The sequence below is a fragment of the Ailuropoda melanoleuca genome, chromosome 15, assembly GCF_002007445.2.
Source record: "Ailuropoda melanoleuca isolate Jingjing chromosome 15, ASM200744v2, whole genome shotgun sequence".
In the NCBI taxonomy this organism is placed as follows: Eukaryota; Metazoa; Chordata; class Mammalia; order Carnivora; family Ursidae; genus Ailuropoda; species Ailuropoda melanoleuca.
In genome coordinates, this window is record NC_048232.1 from 64,005,912 (window position 1) to 64,029,642 (window position 23,731).

The window sequence follows — 23,731 nt, forward strand, 5'->3', positions numbered from 1 at the left end:
AAAAAAAAAAAAAAAAAAAAAAAGAAACAGTTCCCAAGGGAAAATAAAGGAAATGGGAGGAAATTGAAATGATCTGTATGGTAAAGCAAAGCCTGAAGAATGCTTCAGAAATCACCTTAGCAGATCAATGAATTATTTTTGTGCTTGTAAATTGTACCTACTGTAATAAATGTTAAATTCCTAGCCTCTAGTTGAGTCAAGAGACTACTGCCATTAGATAAAATGAAGTAAGGAGCAGGCTCTGGAGTATTAGAGAAATCTGTTATGTAAAACTTGGTTAATCTGGTACAGTGAAGACTGAGAAACCAAGTCAGAATATACTCTAAGGGAAGGCTCTAGAATTCTCTAAGTAAAATGCACAGCCAACCTTAATGTGTGGTTTATCTCTTAGGATCTTCATTTCTGTAGTTGTGTGTATTTGGGGCTCTTTCTATTATAGTTACAAATGATAGTTACAAAATGAACCCTATTAGCTTTCCTGGACATCTTGCTCTTTTTGCTATGAATTTATTCCCCCATGTTGAAATTACACTGGTAGCCTTCCAAGGATAGGATACAAAACAGCCTGAATCCACCTCTTTAGCTACTAGGTGAGAATAATTCCCGCTATTGGGTTAACAACACCTAGGTCCTGGTTGGAAGATTTAAATGTATGCCATAGTTTCAACTGAAATAAAATAGTAATTGTTTGAGCCCAAAAAGTTACGCACGCAGTGTTCCAATATGGTTCTTCTTGTACTGAAGGAGTTCTCAGTAGCCCATAGTTGAGAACAGGTTGTTTTAGGTTCTTTCCTAAAAACCTTCTTTGGTTCTAAAAGCACAGTCTATATTTGGGGGGGGGGGTATTTTTATATTTGCCCATTTTAATTTCCCTGTGAGGTAAATAATAAGCATTAGCATTTGTACAGAAAGAAATTAGGCAGCAGACATAATTTGTCCCAAGGTCACAGAAGCTGGCAGATAATTTTGAGCCTTTATTTCTAAATCTCCTGTTCATTTGATCCTCTGCAGGCAGTTATTTCTGTAGGGAACCACCCTTAGTTTTGGCAGTTGGACTTCCACTAACCATCCCATAGAGTAGCTGGGATATTGTGCTTGTACAGTGAAAGACAACAATACATTCACAAAAGGTAACCAAAAATAAGAATTGAACATAATTGTGTATATGATAGTTTGAACAGGGTTGCAGAAATGGAAGGCATCGATGGAAGGCGTCAACTCCAAAGAAACATACTCTGTAGTGGGAGGATAGACAAATGACTGATAGAAGGGGAAAAGTACCATCATGTGCTCCAGGGTTAGGATCCACTGGAGCTGGATTTCAGTCAGTGAGAGAGGAAGGACCAGGCATCACAAACAGCAAAACTTGGGCCTGTGGTTTAGTTGAGCTGCAGCTTAGGATAGCATGGGACAGATAATGTTTGAAAAAGAGCACCTTAAATGTAAGGCTAAGGAGTTTGTAGGCAAGAAAGGAACACTTAGTTTTGAACAAGGAACATTTACATTTTTAATGTATTCAAGCTTGAGGATGATCTGGCAGTAAAATAGGATAGAGTGCTAAAAAGAGAAATAGAAATGACTTGATTCTGGGTGGAATCCAGGCACAGTCGTGAGTGAGAAACACTAACAAAACAGTCTTAAAGACTGCCCACTACTCTTTCATTTGGACTTAACTGCCCTAATTAACTTTTAAGCTCCTTGAGCCAGGGGCTGCATTCTACAGTCTGCTAAATGCCAAATGTGTATTAACTAAATGTCTGAATTCTACAAAATCATGCACTAAAACTAAGCCTTGGAAAGGAAAGCAGACTCTAAAAAGCAGACTCCTAAAAAGACTTGGTAGGGAAAGCAGAACTCTAAAACCAGAGCCCGGATAAAAACAATCTTAATAAGAAATATTAGTACAGGTAAATCTCTACTAACATTTGTACACTTGGGATCAGTAGGCAGTCTGCCTTTTCACATGTATACTCTGGGGTTTATACTTCGGCAGAAGTCCTTTCAGATTTAAGTCCTTGAAGATACTCACTTCAAATGGAGACCACTTTAATGAAAATTTAGTAACTATCCAAAGGCAGCCTTTTCTAAACACAGGAAAATGTCATCTATTCCTGCAGCTCTCCCAGACCTACAGGGCTCCTCAGGCCACTCAATCAGCCACTTCCTTCAAGGAAAGGCATTTTTTTGTACAATTTGCATCTGTTTCAGGCTCTTGGTATATATCACTAAGGTTTTCTGTAACGTGTGAAAGAAAGCTTACCCATAGCTTCAAAACACTGACATGCTAGGAGAAAATGTCATCAGTCCAACTTAACATTTGTCTATCTACCAATCCCATACAGATGGTCCCTGACTTCAGTGGTTCAGCTTGTGGTTTTTCAATTTTATGATGGTGCAAAAGTGATACGCATTAGGTAAAACCCATACCTCAGATTTTGAATTTTGATCTTTTTTAAGGTAGCAATAATCTAATTTGGGTTAAGCACATTTTCCCAAAATGGGCTGTTACTTACAGCACCCTGCCTCTGTAGTCCAAAAACTAGTACTAATTTGTTTAATAATAACAGTAGGTAGCTGGTTAATGGATACAATAATCATTGTTATAACTTAAGATCTTTTAAAAATGTCTGTACACACTGGGTGTTCTAATATGCTGCTTGCTGGCCTAATTTTGGCAAAATGCCTATAATATAGTTACTATGGTAGAGGTAGTTCAACCATTCATGCGTCCTGGTTCATGATAATGTGAGAAGAATGAACAAAAACCACAGTACAGCTTCTAAATGGCTATGATTCACAAAATAAAACTCTATATTCTTTGATTTAGGTATCACTTGAGAGGTTCTCTAGGTAGCTCCCCCCCGCCACCAAGAAGTAGTCATTTGTAGTGACTAGTTGTTCCCAGAAGCAGGCTGTGACCAAGAACAGTTATAAGAGTAAAAGCTGAAACACAAAGGACATTTGGGGGCCATTTGGTGTGTAGGACTAAGAATTTCAAGTACCTCCATCTTCCAAAGGCATAACTGCATTACATAAAATCTTGAACAGCATTTTTTTTTAGTTTACAACCTCTTACATACCCCCCAGTGAGGAGGACTTACTAGATGATACAGAGTATAGAATCTATACTGTACATTACTCCAATTCATAGACAAACCTTTGTCCAGGACGACTCAGGGCTGGTTCCAAGTAGACCATTATCTACTATACTATTGCTGCTTAAAGTGAGAAGTACTTATATTCCAAATGTTTAAAACATTAAGTATCTAAGAAAAAGACAAGTGTGAGAAATGGCTTCTTAACAGTGATAGTGAATGTATCTGTGTTGTATTCTGATCATTGTTTAATACATGGAAGAAGGGATTGAGGTTTGATAGTATAGTAGCAGGAATGCTTATATAAAGGTGAGCAGGTTGAATCAAGGAAATGTCTTCACTTTTCATTACTCTAACAGCACTGGCTTTTGAGGTTAAGTTTGATTGAAGTCGAATTCTGCAGCCTGGTGGGTTGGCTAGCCTCCTTTTTATAAATCTTTCCTTTGGTCTCAGCTCTGGCTTATCTGGAAGGTTGAACATCTACTTTCATCTCTGTCACCTTGTCATTAATGTGGCAGACTGTCATCTTGTTGGGTACACAAAATGTAATATGCCTAGAAACGTATTTGAAAAGGAATTTAAAACCTATGAACAAGCAGGTATGGATTTGTCAGGTATTGGTATATCCTCTTACTGAATGAGATTTTATAACCTCTCTTTGTTACTTCAGTAATAATGTTTTTAGAGCATTAGTAAACAAGCTATATCGCAGATCTAGTAGATTGGGGATGTTGTAGAAATCTTAGATGGCTTTTGTTTTGGGTTTTTTTTTTTTTGAGGATATTGAATAATTTGTGATGGGGTTCTAAATATATAGAATATATATCTATATATAGATATATAGAATATATCTATATATAGATACATAGAATATATATCTATATATAGAGATACATAGAATATATCTTCTAGCATGTAGGAGGGACTTTTTACTCATCTTTCTCTACTTAATGCTATTCAGATTTGTTTCTTCTACCCTGGTAGATAATCACTACCACCACTCCCTACTGTATAACACAACAAACGTAAAAATGTGGCCTTGACCTCATTTGAACTCTGAATGAAGTACTCTAGATGAGTAGGCAAATATTTAATGAGACATACTGGTTTTCAAATCTGTTTCATCACAGAAAGCTCATTATCAAATCTTTTATGCTAGTAGTTTAGATGCTGATCATTTCTATACCACAAGTATTACTCATTTATTAAATTTATCATATTTTGGAAAGATCCATTTGAAATTAATGGTTTGATCAATTTAATCATTTTGGAATGTCAAGGGACTCTTGCATGATAAGTTCTCAGATTCTACTAAATCATTTGTCCAAAATTACACAGATCTGTTTTCATACTTTTCTACAAAATACACTTTATGAAGGGAGATGTTGAAGCATTCAGGGATTCTATGTCACTGGCTTTTGCAAGACAAGTTTTGTGATATGTGAATGATGTCCTGTAGATTGCAGATTAAAGATTTGGTTTTAATTGGAAGCGGAAAAGCGGACAGACTCTACTAATGGATTTTCAACATTATTAACCTTATGTAATTTATCATAATTTATCCCTTAAAGACTGTTTTGGGACAAATGGGAATTGTCATTGACCTAGATACATGACACTGAGTTGCATTTTTTTCAGGACTCAAACATTATGAATATCAATGACTTTGAAACTCCCTGTTTACTAAATAAGGATGTACTTTTCCAGTAGCTGGCCCCCTGCATTGTCCTGTCCCATTATAAAGGTAATCAAGGAAGTTGCTTAGGGAGCATTGACTTGGGTAGTAAGAATTTCATCCAGGCAATAAAAACTAGATCATCTGTAACCCACACCTAGTGACCAGGTTTAAAAGAGGCCTCTGGCTCTGCAGTCAGAAACAGTAGTTGCAGTTTACTTCCCCTTGATGTAAGATATATGCTTTTATACTTTAAGCATTTTTGTTTTAACTTAAAAACGTATATTTGCCAGTCTAAATATAGGCCAAAGCCTTGAAATACCATGGATTTCCATAAGCCTCCTTTTTGAATAAGATAAAAAATGAAATCTGATATGCAGTTTCACTTTGTTTAAAGAATTTGAACTTTGAAGACTCTTGCAGGCTCTTTCTGGATTTTTAAATTTCCTTTTTCCAGTCTTTTATAGTAGTCTCATCCGTATTTAATTTAATAGAGGTTTTTAATTAATCTTTACAGTCTTTTTGATAATTCCTTTCTGCCCTCATTTCATCATTGACTCTCAATAATTTTAAAACAAATAGAAGTGGCAACATTTGAGGGGAAACCTAATTCTTGGTAAGCTGATTGAACTCCACTAGTGGGAAAGCAGAAGAGCTAGTAAGGGCCAACAGCAAGTGCCTAGGCCAGGACTTAAGGTATTTCTCAATTAACACTCAACAGCCCTACAAGGATGGGCACTTGCTTTTACAGAGGTCAACACTGGTGCACTGAAAGGTAGATAAGCAGCCTTCATTGTGTGCATCCAGGAATGAAACACCTGGGTTGTGATCTGTAACAGTTGCAAAACATCTTCAAGTTGAAACCAGTGTTTTCTTTTCTTTTCTTTTTTTCCAAAGATTTTATTTATTTATTTGACAGAGAGAGAGAGCCAGCGAGAGAGGGAGCACAAGCAGGGGAAGTGGGAGAGGAAGAAGCAGGCTTCTAGCGGAGAAGCCTGATGTGGGGCTCAATCCCAGAACGCCGGGATCACGCCCTGAGCCGAAGGCAGATGCTTAACAACTGCGCCACTCAGGCGCCCCTCAAACCAGTGTTTTCTAATTCTTGCTAGATTTGCTTATTCTGGCTCTTTAGTTTCTAATTTTGGTATGTAAGCTCTGTTTGCTTATATTTAAGAAAGCTTAAATCTAAGGCTGTCTTATATTTCATTTTACCAAAATTGCTATATTTGGACTTGGTGGTACCTTTAATGTCAGCCATTAATATTTTAATGAAGGTTTAATCAGCTGTTAATTTACAGTGCTTCCTCTGGATTTACACTGTTCTGCCAATTATTCATTTGAAGGAATAAAGCCAGTAGAAGCAAGAGTCCTATCCAGATCAAGGATGAGAGAAACAATGCTCAGACCCCTTTAACATTGATTAATCACCGCTTTATGATAATGATGTGTCCGTAGGCCAAAATTTGCCCCATAGTTTTCAAATTGAGGGAATATGTGCCTGGATAGGTGTTCCCTTATCTTCCAACTCAGTATTTTAGAGGTTTTGGGGAAAGGTGGGAGTTGCTGAACTATTTACTGTGAGCCTGGAACTTTCCATCTGGGGAAGGTTGAGTTCCTGGCAGCCTCCTCAAGTGGGAGGCGAATCCTGTGCTGGCTGTGAACTCTCAATGCCAGCAGTTGCTCTGGTAGTAGCGGGGGAGCTGAGCAGATAGAACTACTGGCATGCATGTTAGAAAACAGTACACACATCAGGGATTAAACTTTGCTCTGAATTGATTTATTTGGTCAGAGTGGTTTACATTTGTGAAGGCAGTAACTAAGGTAATTTTGTAAACACTTTTTTGTTCAAGTTGTTTAAGACACCTGTTAACTTCACAAACATCCTTTGGTTATTTATTATCCCTTTGTTGTTTTCTTAACTTGGGTGAATTTTAACCTACCCTAGCCCACAAATTTTCATTTGTAAGACACATAATTCTTGTTTCAGGCACTGTTAAAATAATGAATCTCTAGGATACTCTGATATTGTAGTTCATTTTTTTTTAAGTGTTTGCATATTTCAAGGTTAATGCTATTCTTGACTGAGGTCTGCAGGCTTTTCCTGCAAAGAGCCAGATAATATTTTAGGCTTTGTGGGCCACACTGTCTCACATGGCCACCCAGCTCTGCTGTGGTAGCATGGAAGCAGCCATAGGCAACATGGAAAAAATGAATGAGTATGGCTAGATTCTCATAAAATTTTATTTATGAACACTGGGATTTGACTTTCATATAATTAAAAAAGATAAAAACCATCTTTAGCTCCCGGACGGTACAAAGACAAGCAGTGCCCTCACTGTAGCTTGCCAGCCCAAGACTCTTCTAGATTGTGAGTTACAGCTGCCTGTTCCTGAAAGAAGTTGCTTGTGTTCACTTACACAGCTTTGGAATACGAAGGGTGCCTCTTCCCACCCAATCATAAGTGTAAAAATAGCAGGAACTCTCCATATACTGAGCCTTGGCTTTACGTTGATTTCCCTATTCCTTTCTCACAGTCTCGGTTATCTTTTAAGTGTTCGTACATTTTATAGGTGAGGGAACAGGGTGACGTGCCTGGGGTCACATACCCATAAATTTGGGAGCATAATATTCTGTAACTGAAAAAAACGGGTATTACGACCATAAACCTAAGTGCATACACCTCAGGCTAGTAAACCAAGTCTCGGCTTCCATCTTTTGTTAGGCTCCAAGAATTGGAAAGTTTCACGCACTGAATCTTGTAGTTGAAGTGACTTCAGGTTCAGAATGGTATTGTAATGTGAGCACACTGTTGCTGAATTCTGAAAGTGTGTGTACAGAAGCTGTGGGCTGCTTTTCTGTGGTAGAATGCGCGCCCCTCCTAATTTGAATGACCCTGAAAGGCGGGTTACCGTGGAAGGGCTTCCCAGCCTGAGGAAGGTTTGAGGGTGGCGTTCGGGGCTGCAGGTATGGACGGTGGTGGTCGTTGTTGCAGGTGCTGCTCGTGAGCAGCAGCCGGTACCCGGACCAGTGGATTGTCCCCGGAGGAGGCATGGAGCCAGAGGAGGAGCCCGGCGGCGCCGCCGTGAGGGAGGTTTATGAAGAGGTGAGATGCACAGTAGTAGCTTGTCTGCTCTCCTTTCACACACACTGTACTTGGGAGGATTTAGAGTTCATGGGACACTTGTGCTGCATGCACTGAGAAGACGTCAAGGCAGGCCACGTGGGTGCTCTTTTTGTTGTCTGGTTCAACATTTTTAAGCAGGCTACTATAGCTAGCATTTTGCTTAAGCAGATATTTTTTCCACCTGGTAAAATAAGAGCTAAAAGCAATGTAGACATCCCCCGGAATTGTGTAACAGACAATAAGCCTGATCAGTGATCAGTACATAATACGGTGGCCTTGTCTCAGAGCAGTTAGTAATATACTGGAATGTACTGCAAGAATGCAGAGACATTACTCATGTGCTGTAATTCTTTTTCAGATGAATAAGCAAATTGCTTTTTGTCTTGTCTTAAAGTTGAGTAAAATGAGGCGCGTACACACATTCACAAAAGCATACGGCCTGCTTACCTTCTAACAGTTGCTTATAGATAGAGCTTGCTTTTACTCAGAGGCAAAACAGATAGATTTAAGTGCTATAAAAGTTACTGAGCAGCAGTTAGGGCGTAAATGGGAAGCAAATGCTAATGTTCTTATTAGGTCTTGGTGTGTAATTAGAAAGGTTTCGTAGAGATGGGTCTTAAAGGATGAGCAGCTTCCTGAGGTAGGAACACGGCCTATGTAGAGGCGACAGCGGCTACCGATGTGCCAGTTGTGTGGATTTGAAGTTCCAGTCAGTCTGTTACAGTACTGGGTAAAAGTAATGAGCACTCTGCAGTCGAAGGGTAACATACAGGAAAAAATTGTACTTCCTGAGCCATGGTGGGGGGGAGGCAGAAAGATAGTCCTTTAAGTAAGAAGGGTTTATCGGTCATACAGAAAAGCCTGTTTTCATACATGAAATTTGTCCCAAATCGGTAGAAAGTCTAAATTTTTGGTCAGTCCCTGACGTTTCTAATAAAATAAATGACAATCAATCTGATCAGTCTGAACTTGCATATGGAATAAATTAAGCCATGTTTATAGCAAACCACAAGTCATCAATCTTGGCATAGCCAAAAAAACTTGACAGAGGCAGGCTTGGTATAGGAGGGCCTGTCGTGCTTACATCCAAGAGTTGAAATAGCCAGAAAATAAATTTTCTAATGAAAGGTAACAGTTCAACATTTCATCCTTTTTTAATAGGCTGGAGTCAGAGGAAAATTAGGCAGACTCCTGGGCATATTTGAGGTGAGTAATAAAAGTAATCCTTTCGAATAGTAAAATTAACGATTTTTTCCTAACCAGCCAAATAATCTGGCAGCAACCTGAGCTAGACATTCCTCAGTTAAACTGTCAGTAAGCAAGTCAGTTATAAGGATTAGGGAGGGAGGGAAGTAAAAGTTACTTTCATATGCCATCAGTTTTATACATTATTACAGTAGTAATTACTTTTATATGACAGTACAGTGGAGCTGATACAGAAAGACCTATATCTTGGTTTACTGTGTACTGTTTAGGTATAGACTTTTTAGGAGGTACAGTGTCCTCAGTATCACCTAAGGGCTTAGGTCTCTTGTGGATACTGTCTGGTAATGGAGCCTTTGCCTTTAGCACATAATATTAGATGATGCACAAATAATGACTTTATTATCCTTACAGGACTGTATGAAGGTTAAAAAAAAAAAACTCAGAAAGAATAGATGCTAAAAGCATAGAATTCTCTGTATAATCTGTTACTGCCGAAGGCAAAATGGAATTTGTGGAGAGGGAATTTGGAATTGGGAGGTATTCTATGGAAGGTAAGGATCATGAGACACAAGCTATTCTCATATTTTTATCCAAGAGTCAGACATAGATACGTGGTATACCTGACACATTGTGACTTTTTTCTCCTTCCAATTACTACTTAAGGGTTAGTTTAGTCCTTCTCGTAGAACCTTAAACATTTTAAGGGGGTGCCTGGGTGACTCAGTTAAGTGGCCCACTCTTGATTTTGGCTCAGGTCATGATCTCAGTGTCGTTGGGTGTTCAGCAGGGAGGTCTGCTTGGGATTTTTCTCATCTGCCCCTGCCCCCCCCCGCTTGCAAGCGCAGCCTCTCTCCCTCCCTCACCCCCAATAAATAAAAAAGAAAGAGAAAAAGTTTCTACAGAATTCAGAAATTGTAGAATTGATGACTCCTAGAATACAGTAAGTGTTTAACAGTAAAGTTCTCAAGTTAATATTCAGACGGTCTCAGAATTCAGCACTTGCTTTACCCAGTTGAAGAGCACCATCTCCTGGTTAAATTGAAAAATATATTGAGGGTGTTTTCCATAATTCATAGTAGCCAGGGTACAAATAGCACATTGTCAATATGCTGGCAAGATTTTTGAAGAAAATTTCTCACGTTATAAATAAAGCTTCTATAATACAGGTAATAGTATTAATTGCATTACAAATGCTATTTAAATTTCATAGAATCTGAACAGAATATAGTAACCAATGTATCTTTCCCCTTAGGAAATGTAAGGGAAAGTTAGAATTGTCCTGCCTATTCACCTTGGTGATTTCAGTGAATTTGTGAACAAAGAATAAATGTATTGATTTTCCAGGCATAGAAATAAGACAGGTTCTTTAAAATAATGAACAGTAATATTCTATGTTAGAGATGCCTCTCATTTTTTGTTGTCCCTGTACCTTCCCCAAGACATAATACACTATTTGAATTGAGTGTATTACTCAGGTTGTTTGTGGTGAAAAAAATTCTGGCAACTATCAGACCACCAGGCTGGCTCAGTTGGTAGAGCAAGCAGCTCTTGATCTCAGGGTTGTGAGTTCAAGCCCCATGTCAGGCACAGAGTTTATTAAAAAAAAAAAAATTAGGCAGTTATCTGAAGTCCTAAATTATAGTAAAGAAGGCTAACTTTTAATTAAGATGAAGACGACCCCCTTCATTTTAAAACCAACTTGTGTTTAATTTTGAATCTAGAAACAACACAAGATGGCAGTTTTCATATGGGTAAAAAAAATTGAGTTTGAGCACACAGAACTAAAAGATAATGTTCCAGAAATAGACTAACCCATTCTCAACCTTGGCTCTGCATAGTTCACCTGGAAGCTTTTTAAGCTATCAGTACTTAATTAAATTGTCTCTTAAACACATGAATTGAAATCAGAGTGCCAAAAGTTTACTATGGGGACCTAATTTCATCATTTTACATGTTTCGTGTTACATGAAACTGACTTCTGTGTTGGGTTATACAACTGGATTATACTTGCCTATGTGCTAACCAGTAGTATGCCACAACTGATTTTTTTTCCCTCAATAATGTGTAATGGCTAGCTCCTGGAGATTAAAATGCTGCTTTTTTATATTCAAGCAGAACCAAGACCGAAAGCATAGAACATACGTTTATGTACTTACTGTCACTGAAATATTAGAAGATTGGGAAGATTCTGTTAATATAGGTAAGTTTCCTTTCCCTTTGCCATCTGGATTCCCTTAATTCAAGTACTTCGTAGTTGTAGACAATTTTCATTTTAAACCACTTTTGGCTACCTTTTTTAAAGAGGATCAGTATGTATGTCCACAGTTGAGTTATCTTAAAATTCTTCCCCGCAACACATTATTATCTAAGCCATTCCAAAAAAACAATAAAGTTATTATTTGTGGGCAAGGGGGTGGAGGGCATTGTTAAAGCATATGGCCTACTTTTTAAAATTGACTTTATTGTGTAGTGACCAATGTCTTATTTTCTAGGAAGGAAGAGAGAGTGGTTCAAAGTAGAAGATGCCATCAAAGTTCTCCAGTGTCATAAGCCTGTACATGCAGAGTATCTGGAAAAACTAAAGCTGGGTTGTTCTCCAGCCAATGGAAATTCCACGGTCCCTTCCCTTCCAGATAACAACACCTTGTTCATGACTGCTGCACAGACCTCTGGGTTGCCATCCAGTATAAGATAGAGAAAACTGGGAGGACCTCCCCTGTTCGGTCCTGTGGGGAGAGGTCTCTGTTTTCCTTGGCAAACTCTGAATGACACTTGCAAACTGTCTGAATTTGCCATGCAGGATTTTCAAACAATTTGCATGTTTTTCAGATGTTTTCAAATCTTTAAAAAAAAAAAAAGTGTAAAGTATTTTAATAAGCCAAAGCCATGTGGAATTTTTTTTTAGATGCCTTAACTGTGCCCCCAGCCCCAACCTACCCCCCCATTTTAGTTGTCATTTTTTTTCACAGCATTTTGTTCAGTTTTTTGTCCATTTGACATCAGTCTGTGGTTTTTGTCAGATCAGCTTACTTATTGGTATATCTTCTCTCTAAATTTCCTCATCACAGCATTTAGTCAACAAATTATTCTGTTGTAGAAATTTACAAAAATAATTCTTGATATTAAATCTGTCGATCTGAAAACTTGTTTCATAGGATCACAGTTTTAATTTCTAAATCCCAGATTTAGACTATTTGGTCCCATAACTATTTTGACAAAGGACTTAATTTGCTATTTTCAGGAATTTGTCAACTCATTTGTCTAAATTTTCGCAACTGGTATGTCACTAGCTACCTGATATGGCCAGTTACCCCCTATAACTCAATAGTCCTTTAACACAAAGTTTATATACAGTTGGTGATTTTTAGAGAGGTATTATAAGAAAGATGCATGTAATAAAATACATCATCATGAAAAAATGTATTCATGGGATCTGAGTTAGCATGCTAAATTGCCAATTCCCTTTATCCATAATCTCTTTACGCAGAACACTTGAGAACCATTATTCCTTCGAGGTAAATTCCTTTTAAAAGATACATTTCCAGTTTTTGAATTTACTGACCCCTCTTTAAACATACTGGTTACCAGTAGTAACCACAGGATTAGAGTCTAACCTCAAATGCTAGTCAGTGGTGACTGCATCACAGTTGAGTAAAATGGCCTTCTTGCTGTTCAGCAATTACAGACTTAAACCTGAGAATGTCTCATATTCTATAGGTTGCCAATAAGTACTATTTATCCTATAACTAACTATTGGGGCACTGGAACATACCTGAATTAAGAATTATTTTGTCTTGTCTTTATACTCACTTGGAATCAAGAATCCCATTGACAAACACATAGGTACCTTGTCTGAAACCCCTGTACTTCCCCGGACAACTCAGAAATGAGACGGAAGGACAAAAACCTTTGAATAAGACATGGGGTGAGGGGAGAGTGAAAGATCATTCTGTATGTAGGCATCAGCCTTGTAAATATTGTAACTGGTGAGTATAGAGTAGAAAGTATAGTTGTACATTCTACAAATTAACTTTTAAAAATATAATTGCTGCTAAAAAAAATAGAGTGCTGTTACACTTAAGGAAAATTGGTGCCACTGTTTTGAAAAAGATCTTGTGCCATAAATGCAGCTGAACTAAATATAAATATTAGTTCACAAATTAATGCTGTCAGAGGAATGAGTAAAGTAGAAAGAAAAACTTTTAACCAATGACATTTCATTCTAAATTAGGTAGTATGATCAAACATGATCACCCAGAATTTTTATATTTTTCTTTGTACAGAGGTTATGCATCCTAGGTGTTTTTTTAAAAGGAAACATTTTAAATCCACAGATTGACACTTTCAATCTTCAATGGACTTAAGATTTTTTTGTTTCTCTAATCTCTGAAGTTTCTTTAAACTATACCTTAACACAGCAGAGAAACTGGATTTTGTATATAAAACTGTCCACCTGAAATGCTGTCACAAGTACTGGGGGAGGGGGGATCTTGTACATGATATTCTTAGGTAATAATGCATGAACTTATTTTATAAACTCTTGGACTATGTATTTGACATGTAAAATATGTACAGTATTAATGTCAGCCATCTCTTAAAAGTGAGCCTATAAATATTGTTGTATAATTTTTTTGGTCAAAAACATTTGGACTAAGTAGTGCCACTCGGGTCAGGATTTTCTTCAGTGCCATTTAGCAAACCGTCTTTAGTCTATGCAACTAGCAAAAATTTGTATGATGCAACAGAATACTTTACAGTTGTCATAGTCTGAATTTCACACGAGGGATCCTTCACTATTCTGAAACCCAGTCTAGCAAAATTAGAGGAAAGGCCCTAAGGAGATTTCTATTAAGAAAAAGCCTTCATTTTCAGGCTCAACAGTTGAATCTACTATAGATAACAAATAGTGTCTACTATCTCAACCCTCCAACGTTTACAGAGTGTTGGGACTCATTTCTGTTTTCTGTGGGGTAGATGGATAAAATTGGGCAGCTAAATTTTTCAGTCCCATGTGCCTCCTAAATAAAAGAAATAACTAGGTTATAAGTTGACTCGCAGACACAAAGTAGCAAACTATCCTGAATATTTGTTGTTGGGGGGTTGTGTGTGTGTGTGCATTTTTTAATAAACAGGTGAAATTTTCCAACCAGGCACATGCCATTCAATTTTCCATCAATCAAATAGTTGTATAAAGCAGCAAAACTGAAAGGGGGGGGATGATTGTTGTATACACTCTAAATTGCTTTGCATGGTCTCATTTGAGATAATTGGTGTAAGAATCTTGACTTTTTTTATATTTGGAAACCAAATAAAAATGGAAATACGTTATCTTTTTCTTTTTTTAACAACTGAACATCATCCAAATGGAAAACATCTGGCATTCCACAGTAAAAATTTTACTGTCCTCTCATAGTATATGTATACACTTTCCATTTATCATCCTTGCTAGTGGAATTAACAAAGGAATTGTCCACCAGTAAAGTGTTGCCATTACTCTCCCAAATGGGTATACCAGTCTCATGGTGTCCTGCTATGGCTATCTTACTTATTGCTATTTCTGCTCCTCAATGGGTTTTGCTATTTTTAATAATTTCCAAGAGCTCTTCTATTCTGATTACATTACTTTGCTGTTAACATGTTGCAGAGAACTATGTACTACCATCACTTTATTACAGCTCTGTTTCAAAGGGTAACTGGCTAGTTCTTGCTCACCAAAATATTATTTCCCCAAAATACTGCTTACTGAAGACCAACTTAAGAATCCGTATAAAAGTTTCATTCAAATCTCATTTGGCTTTTGACTAGGATTATTAAATTGGAGGTAAAACAAAAGCCTGGCATTTCCAGTGTTGTCTTCACACTGGAATACAAGAATTCTCTGCAGGGCCCTTTAAGCTGAACTTTGTAGACAAGGTGACAGGACTAAACACTTGTTGAGTTTATTATTTTTAGGTAAGTGGGTTATAGCAGGAAGGTTGTCATGTAGTTGATTCTGTCTCAAATGAAGTTTCCAAATAACACTTCATTTCATAAATTCCTAATGTTTACCAGAAGCTGCAAAATAATCAACATCTGCTTTATGCCCCGCATTGTTGCTCAGAGCACAGAGTAAGTTTCTGCCCTCAAGACGGTTACATAGTCTAAGGGCACCTGTGTGGCACAGTTAAGCATGACTTCAGCTCAGGTCGTGATCTCAGGGTCCTGGGATTTCAAGGTGTTAACAACTTTCTTTTTTTACAGACTTAATGTACCATCTTCAAAAGCAACATTTTATTTTAAGCGTGCCCCTCCCCCCAAATACTTAGCAACATTTTATGTGGAGCCCTACAACAAAAATCAGGTTGAAAAGTGATCTCTCTGGTGCTACTTTCCTCCTTGTTCAGACTATCTTCCTGACTACTGCCATTGGCTGAATTCTAGCAGTAAGGTGAGAAGGCCCTAAAGGCCTCTCTTTGCATTGCATTATAGCAAAGACCCAAATTTATCCAAAGGCTCAATTGTCTTTTTGCCAAAAGCCAGTTTAAATTCCTCTACTTTGCCATGATTGCAACTAATTATCCCCAAAGTTACTCTTGCCAGTATATGGAATACTAACTACCCTCTGGACATCACATTTCCTGGTTCTTATTAAACACCAACTCCTACTGTTTTTCTCAATTTTTAATCAAATTCTTCTTAAATGAAATTAAAAAATACTTTGACCATTAATGTGTATCAAGAACCTTAAAAACCTACCTCTTGATCAAATTACTACACTAAGAATCCCAAACCCTCTCCAAAATGTGGACAACAATTTATGTACCAAGATGAGGCAACTGAAGTGAGGCAGGAAAATACCATGCACACACCTAAAGGGGTAATGATCAACCAATAATATATTCATGTAAAGGATTATGGAGACACACAAATGGCATTCAGGTCAGGTAAGGATCTGTGCATGTAAACCAGTATAGCCTTTTGGAGAATGACTTAAGTACTACTAAGCAAAATTTTACAGTTCCACTTCTGGGAATCTAGTCCACTGAAATACTTACACAAGTAGTACAATCAAAATATGGTTAAAGACATGTTTTGCAGACTTTGTAAAACTGGCATCACTTTAAATGTTGCAACTGGGATTAAATTATGATCAACAGATACTGTATAGATACCAAAGAAATGTGATGCCACAAGTGTAAACTTTCAATAACACATTTTAAAAAGCTCAACTATACAGCATTACCTGCTAAAGGTCACTTTTTAAAAAGAAAACTATGGATTTTCTTTAAAAACCTGTATAATTTTACAATTTAAAATTAATATTCCAAGAAATTTTCAATGTAAAAATGTTCAATAATCTTGCATGAAAAACCTGGGCTTGATAAATGCTCAATCTGTACATATTAACAGCAGAGGGGGAAAGAAACCTACACCATCTTTGTTACTGGAATAACAGTAATGTATCACTTTTTAAAGGATGGGGAGGAGAGACTCATTTGTTCTAATGCAAGAGCAGTGAATAATCACAGCCAAGGGGGTGGGTAACAGCCTACAGGCCAAGCCTTAGCCCCCACCTGTCCTTGTACAGCTCACAAACTTAGAACTTTTTTTTTTTAAGATTTCCAGTGGTTGAAAATATTTTGTGACCTGTGAAAAAAAAGTTTTGTCATAGCACAGCATGTCCAACCATTTAAAATGGTCTATGGATACTTTTTCACCAATGGCAGAGGTGAGAAACTTGGGCAAACCCATGGACCACAGAGCCCCAAATATTTACTGTTTTAGAAGGGAAAAAACAAAACTAAACAGATTGTAAGACTTTGGCCCTATTCATTCCCTTGGTTACTGACAGTCCTAATGCTTCCTGCCAAAACATATTAACAGCCCCAAGTTCAAATCTAGAGAAACCAACCTACCTTATCTAAACTGCTTTTGACAAGTCTTGAGCAGTCTACTCATGAATTTTAGCCAGAATACTTTGTAAACTTGTTAGATTATAATGAAATTTAATTGGGATATACTAATCTAGATCATAGAACTTTTCAAACAAGAGTCACATGGTGGTGAGAATGGATCAGAGTATGTAAAAAGGAAACCTGCTAGGGACTCTCTATAAATGAGGTGTTATCAATCTAACTTCTAAGACCTGTTTTCTCCCATAGGTACAAATGATTAGCAGAGAAAAAATGTTAAAATCTCCTTAGTGAGCACCACAAAATGTACTTCTAAATGATGAGATTTCAGTTACCCTGCTACAAGAGACAATAAGCAAGGTTGAAATACTCAGGCAATTATTTTGCTTCTACATTAGAAACTGAAACAATTATATCAAGTCAGTAGAGGCTTGGCTGTGTAGCAAGTCTACCTTCACACAATTGAAATGCCACACCAACAGGCCCAGATGAAATGAGACCAACTGAAGGATGGCAAAGATGTAACTGGGGAGAGGAAGGAGGACCGGAACTCTTCATGTGGAGTTGTACACCTGAAAGGAAAAACTGCAGCCCAAATCCTACTTCTGCAGCCAATGGAACTTACCCAATTTGTAACAAAGCTGTAGCAAAGCTAACTCCTGGAACAAATCCTCCCAATTTCCAACATCAATGAGAAATGGAAATTAACACAGGGGCTTATAGTTAAGGAAACAAAGTATCACCAGGCTGGGTGGAAGATTACAGATTTTTATTCCTTGTATTTCTTTCAAGTTATTACATTCAACAGGTTTTGCTTTTGTGATTAAATCATTTTAAAAATAAACTCCTGGTATGATTCCTTAAACTAAGCAGCATGCTAAATAGCTAAATGAAATGTTACCCCCAGCCCCAAAATACATTATTCTAATGAGATACTACATTTTTCTTAAATTGACTGATGAATTAGCTGCCCTATGATCGTGGCATTTAATCTTGTTTTCTGGCCAGCTTTTCCACATAAGGCTACTTTTTAAAACCTTTGCTACTGCAACCAACAAAAAGTGATATGGCTAGAATAGCCACACACAAAAAGATTCCTGAACCATCAAATAGAAAAATAAAAACAATTTCTATCATTCCTATGACACCAACAGTTCCTTCTTGTGAACCTCGTGTTTATGGTGTCTTGCAGGATACCAGATTTCCTCACGTACTCTCCTGGAACAATGCTAAACCACAGCACCTGTGGCTTGTTTAAATATCAGTTTGTATTTCAGCTTATTTTTAAATGATTCTGAAATTCTGTATTAAAGTATGTTCTTGGTCTAGAGCAGGGTTTAAGTTCTACACACTGCAGATCTAAGATCTTATTAGGCAGGACCAAGAATAATTAGTGTGGAAACAAATCAAAGTAGACAACAACAAAACAAACTAAAAAAAACCTAAAGCTCCTGTCAATGCCTCAGGATTTCAGAAAAGCTCCTAAAGGGCAGGAACGGATTTTCAAGAAGCCACTTACATATTCAGATTCTTTTCCTCTCCCCCAAGGCTTTGCACATGCTGTTCCTCTGGCTTGGAGGTGTTCATCTGGCTGGAATCCAGAAAAGCAGCTGGCTGGAATCCAGAAAAGCAGCCCTTCCCAAGTACTTCCTTCCCTTCTCCATGACAGAGGTGCAACTGCAGTTTGTCTGTGCCCCTCCCCCATTAGAAGGTCCACAGGAAAAGCCACATGCCAATCTCATTCACTTAATCATCCCCAAGTGGTTCAGTGCTGGGTACATATAATACTTTTGTCAAATTCACTGTTCCCTTAAGCTTAGGAGTTTCTAAATCAAAGGCTTATAAGGGAAGAGGACTTACATCAAGAAGCCAAGTGGGCTGGAAGGGGACTCCAGCCAAGTGGAGAGTCCCTCTTATCCGGGCGACTGCTACCCCACTCCTCCCAGAAGGTACTATGCACAAACGCTGGTCATGGCTGCAGTTGCCAGATCCTCACATTATTCAAGTTACCAGAATTCTGGATTTTTTTTTTTCATGTCAATCTGATTTTTAAAAATGTTGGCACTGAATTCAAAATGTTTTAATCAACCACACTGTGTGGACCAAGGAAAAGAGGCCCAAAAGCCAGAGGTAGCTGCCAGTTTTTGAAATCTACGCTGGCCTCTCCCAGAGCCCCTTTAATCCTAAACAAGTTCAATCAACAAACTGGCTTGTTTCATCCCACTGGCTGAGAAAGAAGAGTCTTACCAGAACAATGCGGGCTCTTAACAAAATTACAAGGGAAAAAAACAGGATTCCATAAAATCAAGAATTCATATGTTTTAAACAAAAACAGTAAATTATTCCATTTTAGTACTTCTAAAATTCAAATCAGTAGACATGAGTCCTATTCTAGACATATTTTTGTGGTACAATGGATTTAAATCTGGAATTTTAGGACTTATAAATCACTATGTGATGCCAGTTATCATCACGAGTAGTGCCAACCTGCATGAGGTGAAGCTCCTCTCTACTGAACTGCCTGAGTGTTCATTTTGGCCCCAGATTGTGATTCAGTTTCCTTAGTTGCAAAACACCCTCTACAGCACAAGAACTGTTATAAATGTCAACTGCTCTTAAAAGCTTTAAATTTACAACATTCAGGTTACGAACAATTTTATTCTGAATTAAACTAACATTTGTTTCCGAGCAATGAATTTATTTGGAAGGATACCAGTTACCAGTCATCAAAAACTTTCATATGTTGAAAATGTAATTTTAATAGATAATTCTTCATCTTACATAGGAGCACAATAAAATACACCACATTCTGAAGAAACTCCAGAAGTTATGAGAATCAAGAGTGGGGGAAATTCAGACGGGCTACAATATCCATTACCTTAAATTTCAAGAGACAAAGGTTCCAACCCGTGGGGTTAACATTTACATACTTAGGACTGGCTACACTGATGACTTACAAAGAACAAGGATCGCGAATTCGATATGGAGAAGGGTGGGAAAGAACAGTTTTTTGAGGGGAGGAATTCTGTCAATGCAAAAAAAAAATTACTGAGTATCAAACAATATGAGCTCCCATAGCAAATACTGAAGGATGAAAGAATCATTAAACTGAGGATCTGAAACTCTCAAAAGAAGAAACCTTTCAGATGACACTTAGCAAGTTGGTTGCTTGAGATCTGCTCATCAGGTCTACAAGGAAGACTCATAAATGCCTCAGCAACCCCAAATGATTATCAGATTGGTGTTTCCTAACAGCACACACCAGTGGTTACACGTGAAGTTTCCAGACAAGAACTAAGAAAAAGGTCGTATCCCAAATGCCAGACACAAACAAATGTGGCACAACATGTGAGTCCTACACAAAGTCAGTCACAACTGCTGCTTTGCTGTGACTCTCCTGTACAGTAAGTTTCAAACATCATGGCAAGACACCAATGATCATCTAACTAATCAGACAACACAAGCACATTTAGTCAAATTTCTAGGAGGTAAAAAAAATACCAAATACCGATGCTTTATGCATGCTCAGGGCCAGCTTATAAATACTCCATTCAGTGATATCTTAACACAAGTTTGCATCAGTGAAAAGAAACTGGCAAAATCCACCTCTTGCCGGATGAACTTGTCAGTTGGTGAAGACCAAAAAGAGAATGTTCCATCAGTTTTAATTTTTAAATACGATTGTCACATTGGGAAAATGAAATAAACACAGTAAAATAAACTGTACAAAGGCAAAGTAGAATAACAAAAAATATTTTACTAAAACATAAGATTTACAGAAATTTCCAGACAAGCCATACAAAATGGTCACAAGCTTTTTCTTGAAGGAAGGATTCTACACTTGACAGCAAAGTCACAATGTTATTAGTGAGGGCTGTGATGTTTGTTTAATGTTCCCATTTTGGTTCAAACAATCAAGCTTGTCCATCTACAGCGTCTAAATAAAGTTAGACTTGGCTAGAGAGCATATTCTAAAGAACTGGTTAGCTGCTTTTAACCAATGCAATTAGATCACCATAAAAAGGGGGAAAGGAGCCCATAAAATTAAAATAAAACTACCTCTCCCCCTAAAAAAAAATAATAAAGAAAAACACCCACACCCCTGCAGCTAACCCTGACAACTACCTTCATTCACAGTGCTTTATACTTAAAACCATGATGGGAGAAATGAATAAAAGCAGAGAAGGGCCACTGCTTTTAAACGTTTCACAACAATCCAGATGGTACTTCTAGCCTCTGCTCATGCTTTACAACAGTGAATCAGGACAAGACATAGATTTGCTAATGTGCATTTAATCACCAAAGGACTGAAGATGTCTGGGCTTTTATTCTGTAATGTTTCTAAGACTGTGTCCATTAAATGCAAACAAAAAAGGAAGAAGTCTTGGCAGAACAGGAGAAGTGATGCACACTTGATGATCAGATCGATTTTAAATATTATTCATGGCATATAGCCTAGTCCATGCTCTAGCTGTAGACAAAAACAAACGTGCAATTATTATTTTACTTAGTTCAATATGTTACTTTCCAAACTCTATAAAAAATAAAGCATTATGTGAAATTCACGAAATTTTCTATCATCTGGATCAGACAGAAAGACTGTGTATATCTAATTACATTACATACTAAATAACACTACAACGGAATCCAGAAGTTTACAAAATTCAGCAGGATGAAGAGTTGTCTCCTTTTGTCTCCTTCATTTCTGGATAAGCTCTCCACTAATTCTATTAAAATCTGTAACAGGTAGAAGCTTACTGATTTCAAACTCCCTAGCTATAAACTGACATAGTTTTACTGATCGGATCAATTACAAAAGCAGCTCAAAAGAGTTCAAGTTTTCTAGTATCTTTATGTACTGCTAGATGAATGGTACACACTTAGTATTTGATGAACCAGGTACAGTTGAAGAGCTCCCAATTATAGGTTGTCTTTATATCTGGGGGGTCATGAAGCAGGCCCTACGATGGAGCTTAAATGCCTGTTGTTACAAACTGTTTACATATTAGAAACAGCATCTGACTTATTCCTCTTACTATATCTTTTTGTTAAGACTCAAAAAGAAGTTTTTAAAAAGGTAGTATATGTTTGTTTTAAAAAGTGCAAGTGGTGTGAAGGAGAACAGATGTTAAATACCTGTTTCTATGGCCTGGGCTTCGTTGGTCTTCCACTGCTCCGCTACATCATTTGCTAATGGATCATCTGGATTGGGAGCACTTAACAAAGCCTGGATCGATAGCAGAACTGTGCGGATCTGCAGTGCTGGGGACCACTTATCTATGAAGGCAATAGGCCCAGAATGATCAAGCATGAAACAACAGCCCCAGAACTACTGCATTTCATTCCCACAGACCTTTGTGCTCTTTATATAAGGCAAGATTACAATATTCAGATTCTCAATATGGAATGCTTAAGAGAAAAAGGAGAAATCTTAATAGCATATATTAAAGGTAACACTTACCTTTCAAAATATCTAAACATATTCTTCCCAACTTGTCTACATTAGGATGATAAATTTTGGTCATGAAACGTACTTTAGGGGCTGCCATCGGGTATTCTTCTGGTAGGAATAGTTCAAGCTTAAAAGTCCCTCCCTCAAAGGGGGAATCCTGGGGGCCAGCAATGACCACATGAAAATAACGGGCGTTGCTCTCATCTGGTTCCGCTTTAATGCCAGGAACTGGCTCTGCCAGCAAACGCTGGGTTTCCTGCAACAGAAAAACATGATACATTTATGAAACAAATGTCACTTTGCTAAGCTAAAAATTAAGTTCACCTCTTGGGAATGGACATAACAGAACTTCTCCAGTCTCCCAAAGGGTTTTTATTTATTTTATAAAACTCGAAGTTCAAAGAAAAGACTATCTAAATAATCCCAATCACCTGAATGCAACTGCAAGTGAATACTGATGACATACACTGCCGCTACAAATGCCTGAAAATATGTTGATAATAGAAATTAGGCTAATGAAACTGATTTTATACTAGGAAGTGAAGTGAGGAGAGGCGAGTGGAGGAGAGAGGGGGAGAGGAAGAGAAAAAAAATAACACTGGGATTATCACATAGGTAAAGGCAACTTTGTTGAAACTCTACCAAAACCTTTAAAAAGTAAAATTAGGGGCACCTGGCTGGCTCAGTCAGTACAGCATGAGACTCTTGGTCTTGGTGATGTGAGTTCCAGCTCCACGCTGGATGTGGAGTTTACTTAAAAATAGAATCTTTTAATTAATTAATTTTTTAAAAAGTAAAATTAGTTCTAAAAGTCACTGAAAATCTCTTCTCCAAAAAACAGAGGGTACGAATGTAGGAGGGCCAAGTGCAGTGCCTAGGCACCTAATCAGGGCAAGAGAAATATAAACAACCTTGACACTGAACCCTTATATGCTGCCCCCCAACAATCAGTAGTTCTCTTTCCCATCTTTCTCCTTCTCTCCTAAAGAACTATAATACTCTTCTCTCTCTCCAAACCTCCAGTATCTCTATCCTCACCCTCACTTTTGGCTGATGACACTGCTTTCTATTTCACGAGAAAACAGACACTTCCTTAAGTTGCCACTGTAGCATTTGTACACCCACCTTCACCTGTGTACCCATGTGCTTTGCCTGTCCTCCTGTCACTGTGGATGAAAAGGCCGTCACTCTTGGCTAAGACCCACCTCTCCTCTAAAGCACTAGATTTCATCTCCTCCTCACCTATTCAAGGACATTGCTCTACCATCTCTTTCCTCTCCTGAATCA

General features: G+C 37.7%; 2 protein-coding genes across 3 annotated transcripts in view; one reads left to right on the forward strand and one right to left on the reverse strand.

Moving 5' to 3' along the window:
* The window catches only part of NUDT4 (nudix hydrolase 4), a 16,620-nt gene extending 2,192 nt beyond the window's left edge, over window positions 1–14,428 (forward strand). Inside the window, exons 2-5 of one of the 2 annotated variants that reach the window (XM_034644422.1) lie at window positions 7,763–7,873; window positions 9,056–9,100; window positions 11,213–11,300; window positions 11,593–14,428. In XM_034644422.1, the coding sequence (XP_034500313.1) occupies window positions 7,763–7,873; window positions 9,056–9,100; window positions 11,213–11,300; window positions 11,593–11,795 (447 nt within the window). In that variant the 3' untranslated portion in view covers window positions 11,796–14,428. The remainder of the gene's footprint in view (window positions 1–7,762; window positions 7,874–9,055; window positions 9,101–11,212; window positions 11,301–11,592) is intronic. The other variant, XM_034644423.1, reaches the window with a different exon arrangement.
* A 5,303-nt stretch (window positions 14,429–19,731) lies between these two features.
* The window catches only part of UBE2N (ubiquitin conjugating enzyme E2 N), a 34,401-nt gene continuing 30,401 nt past the window's right edge, over window positions 19,732–23,731 (reverse strand). Inside the window, exons 2-4 of the mRNA XM_034644424.1 lie at window positions 22,454–22,700; window positions 22,129–22,269; window positions 19,732–21,463 (exon numbers count right to left, since the gene is read on the reverse strand). Of these exons, the coding sequence (XP_034500315.1) occupies window positions 21,423–21,463; window positions 22,129–22,269; window positions 22,454–22,700 (429 nt within the window). The 3' untranslated portion in view covers window positions 19,732–21,422. The remainder of the gene's footprint in view (window positions 21,464–22,128; window positions 22,270–22,453; window positions 22,701–23,731) is intronic.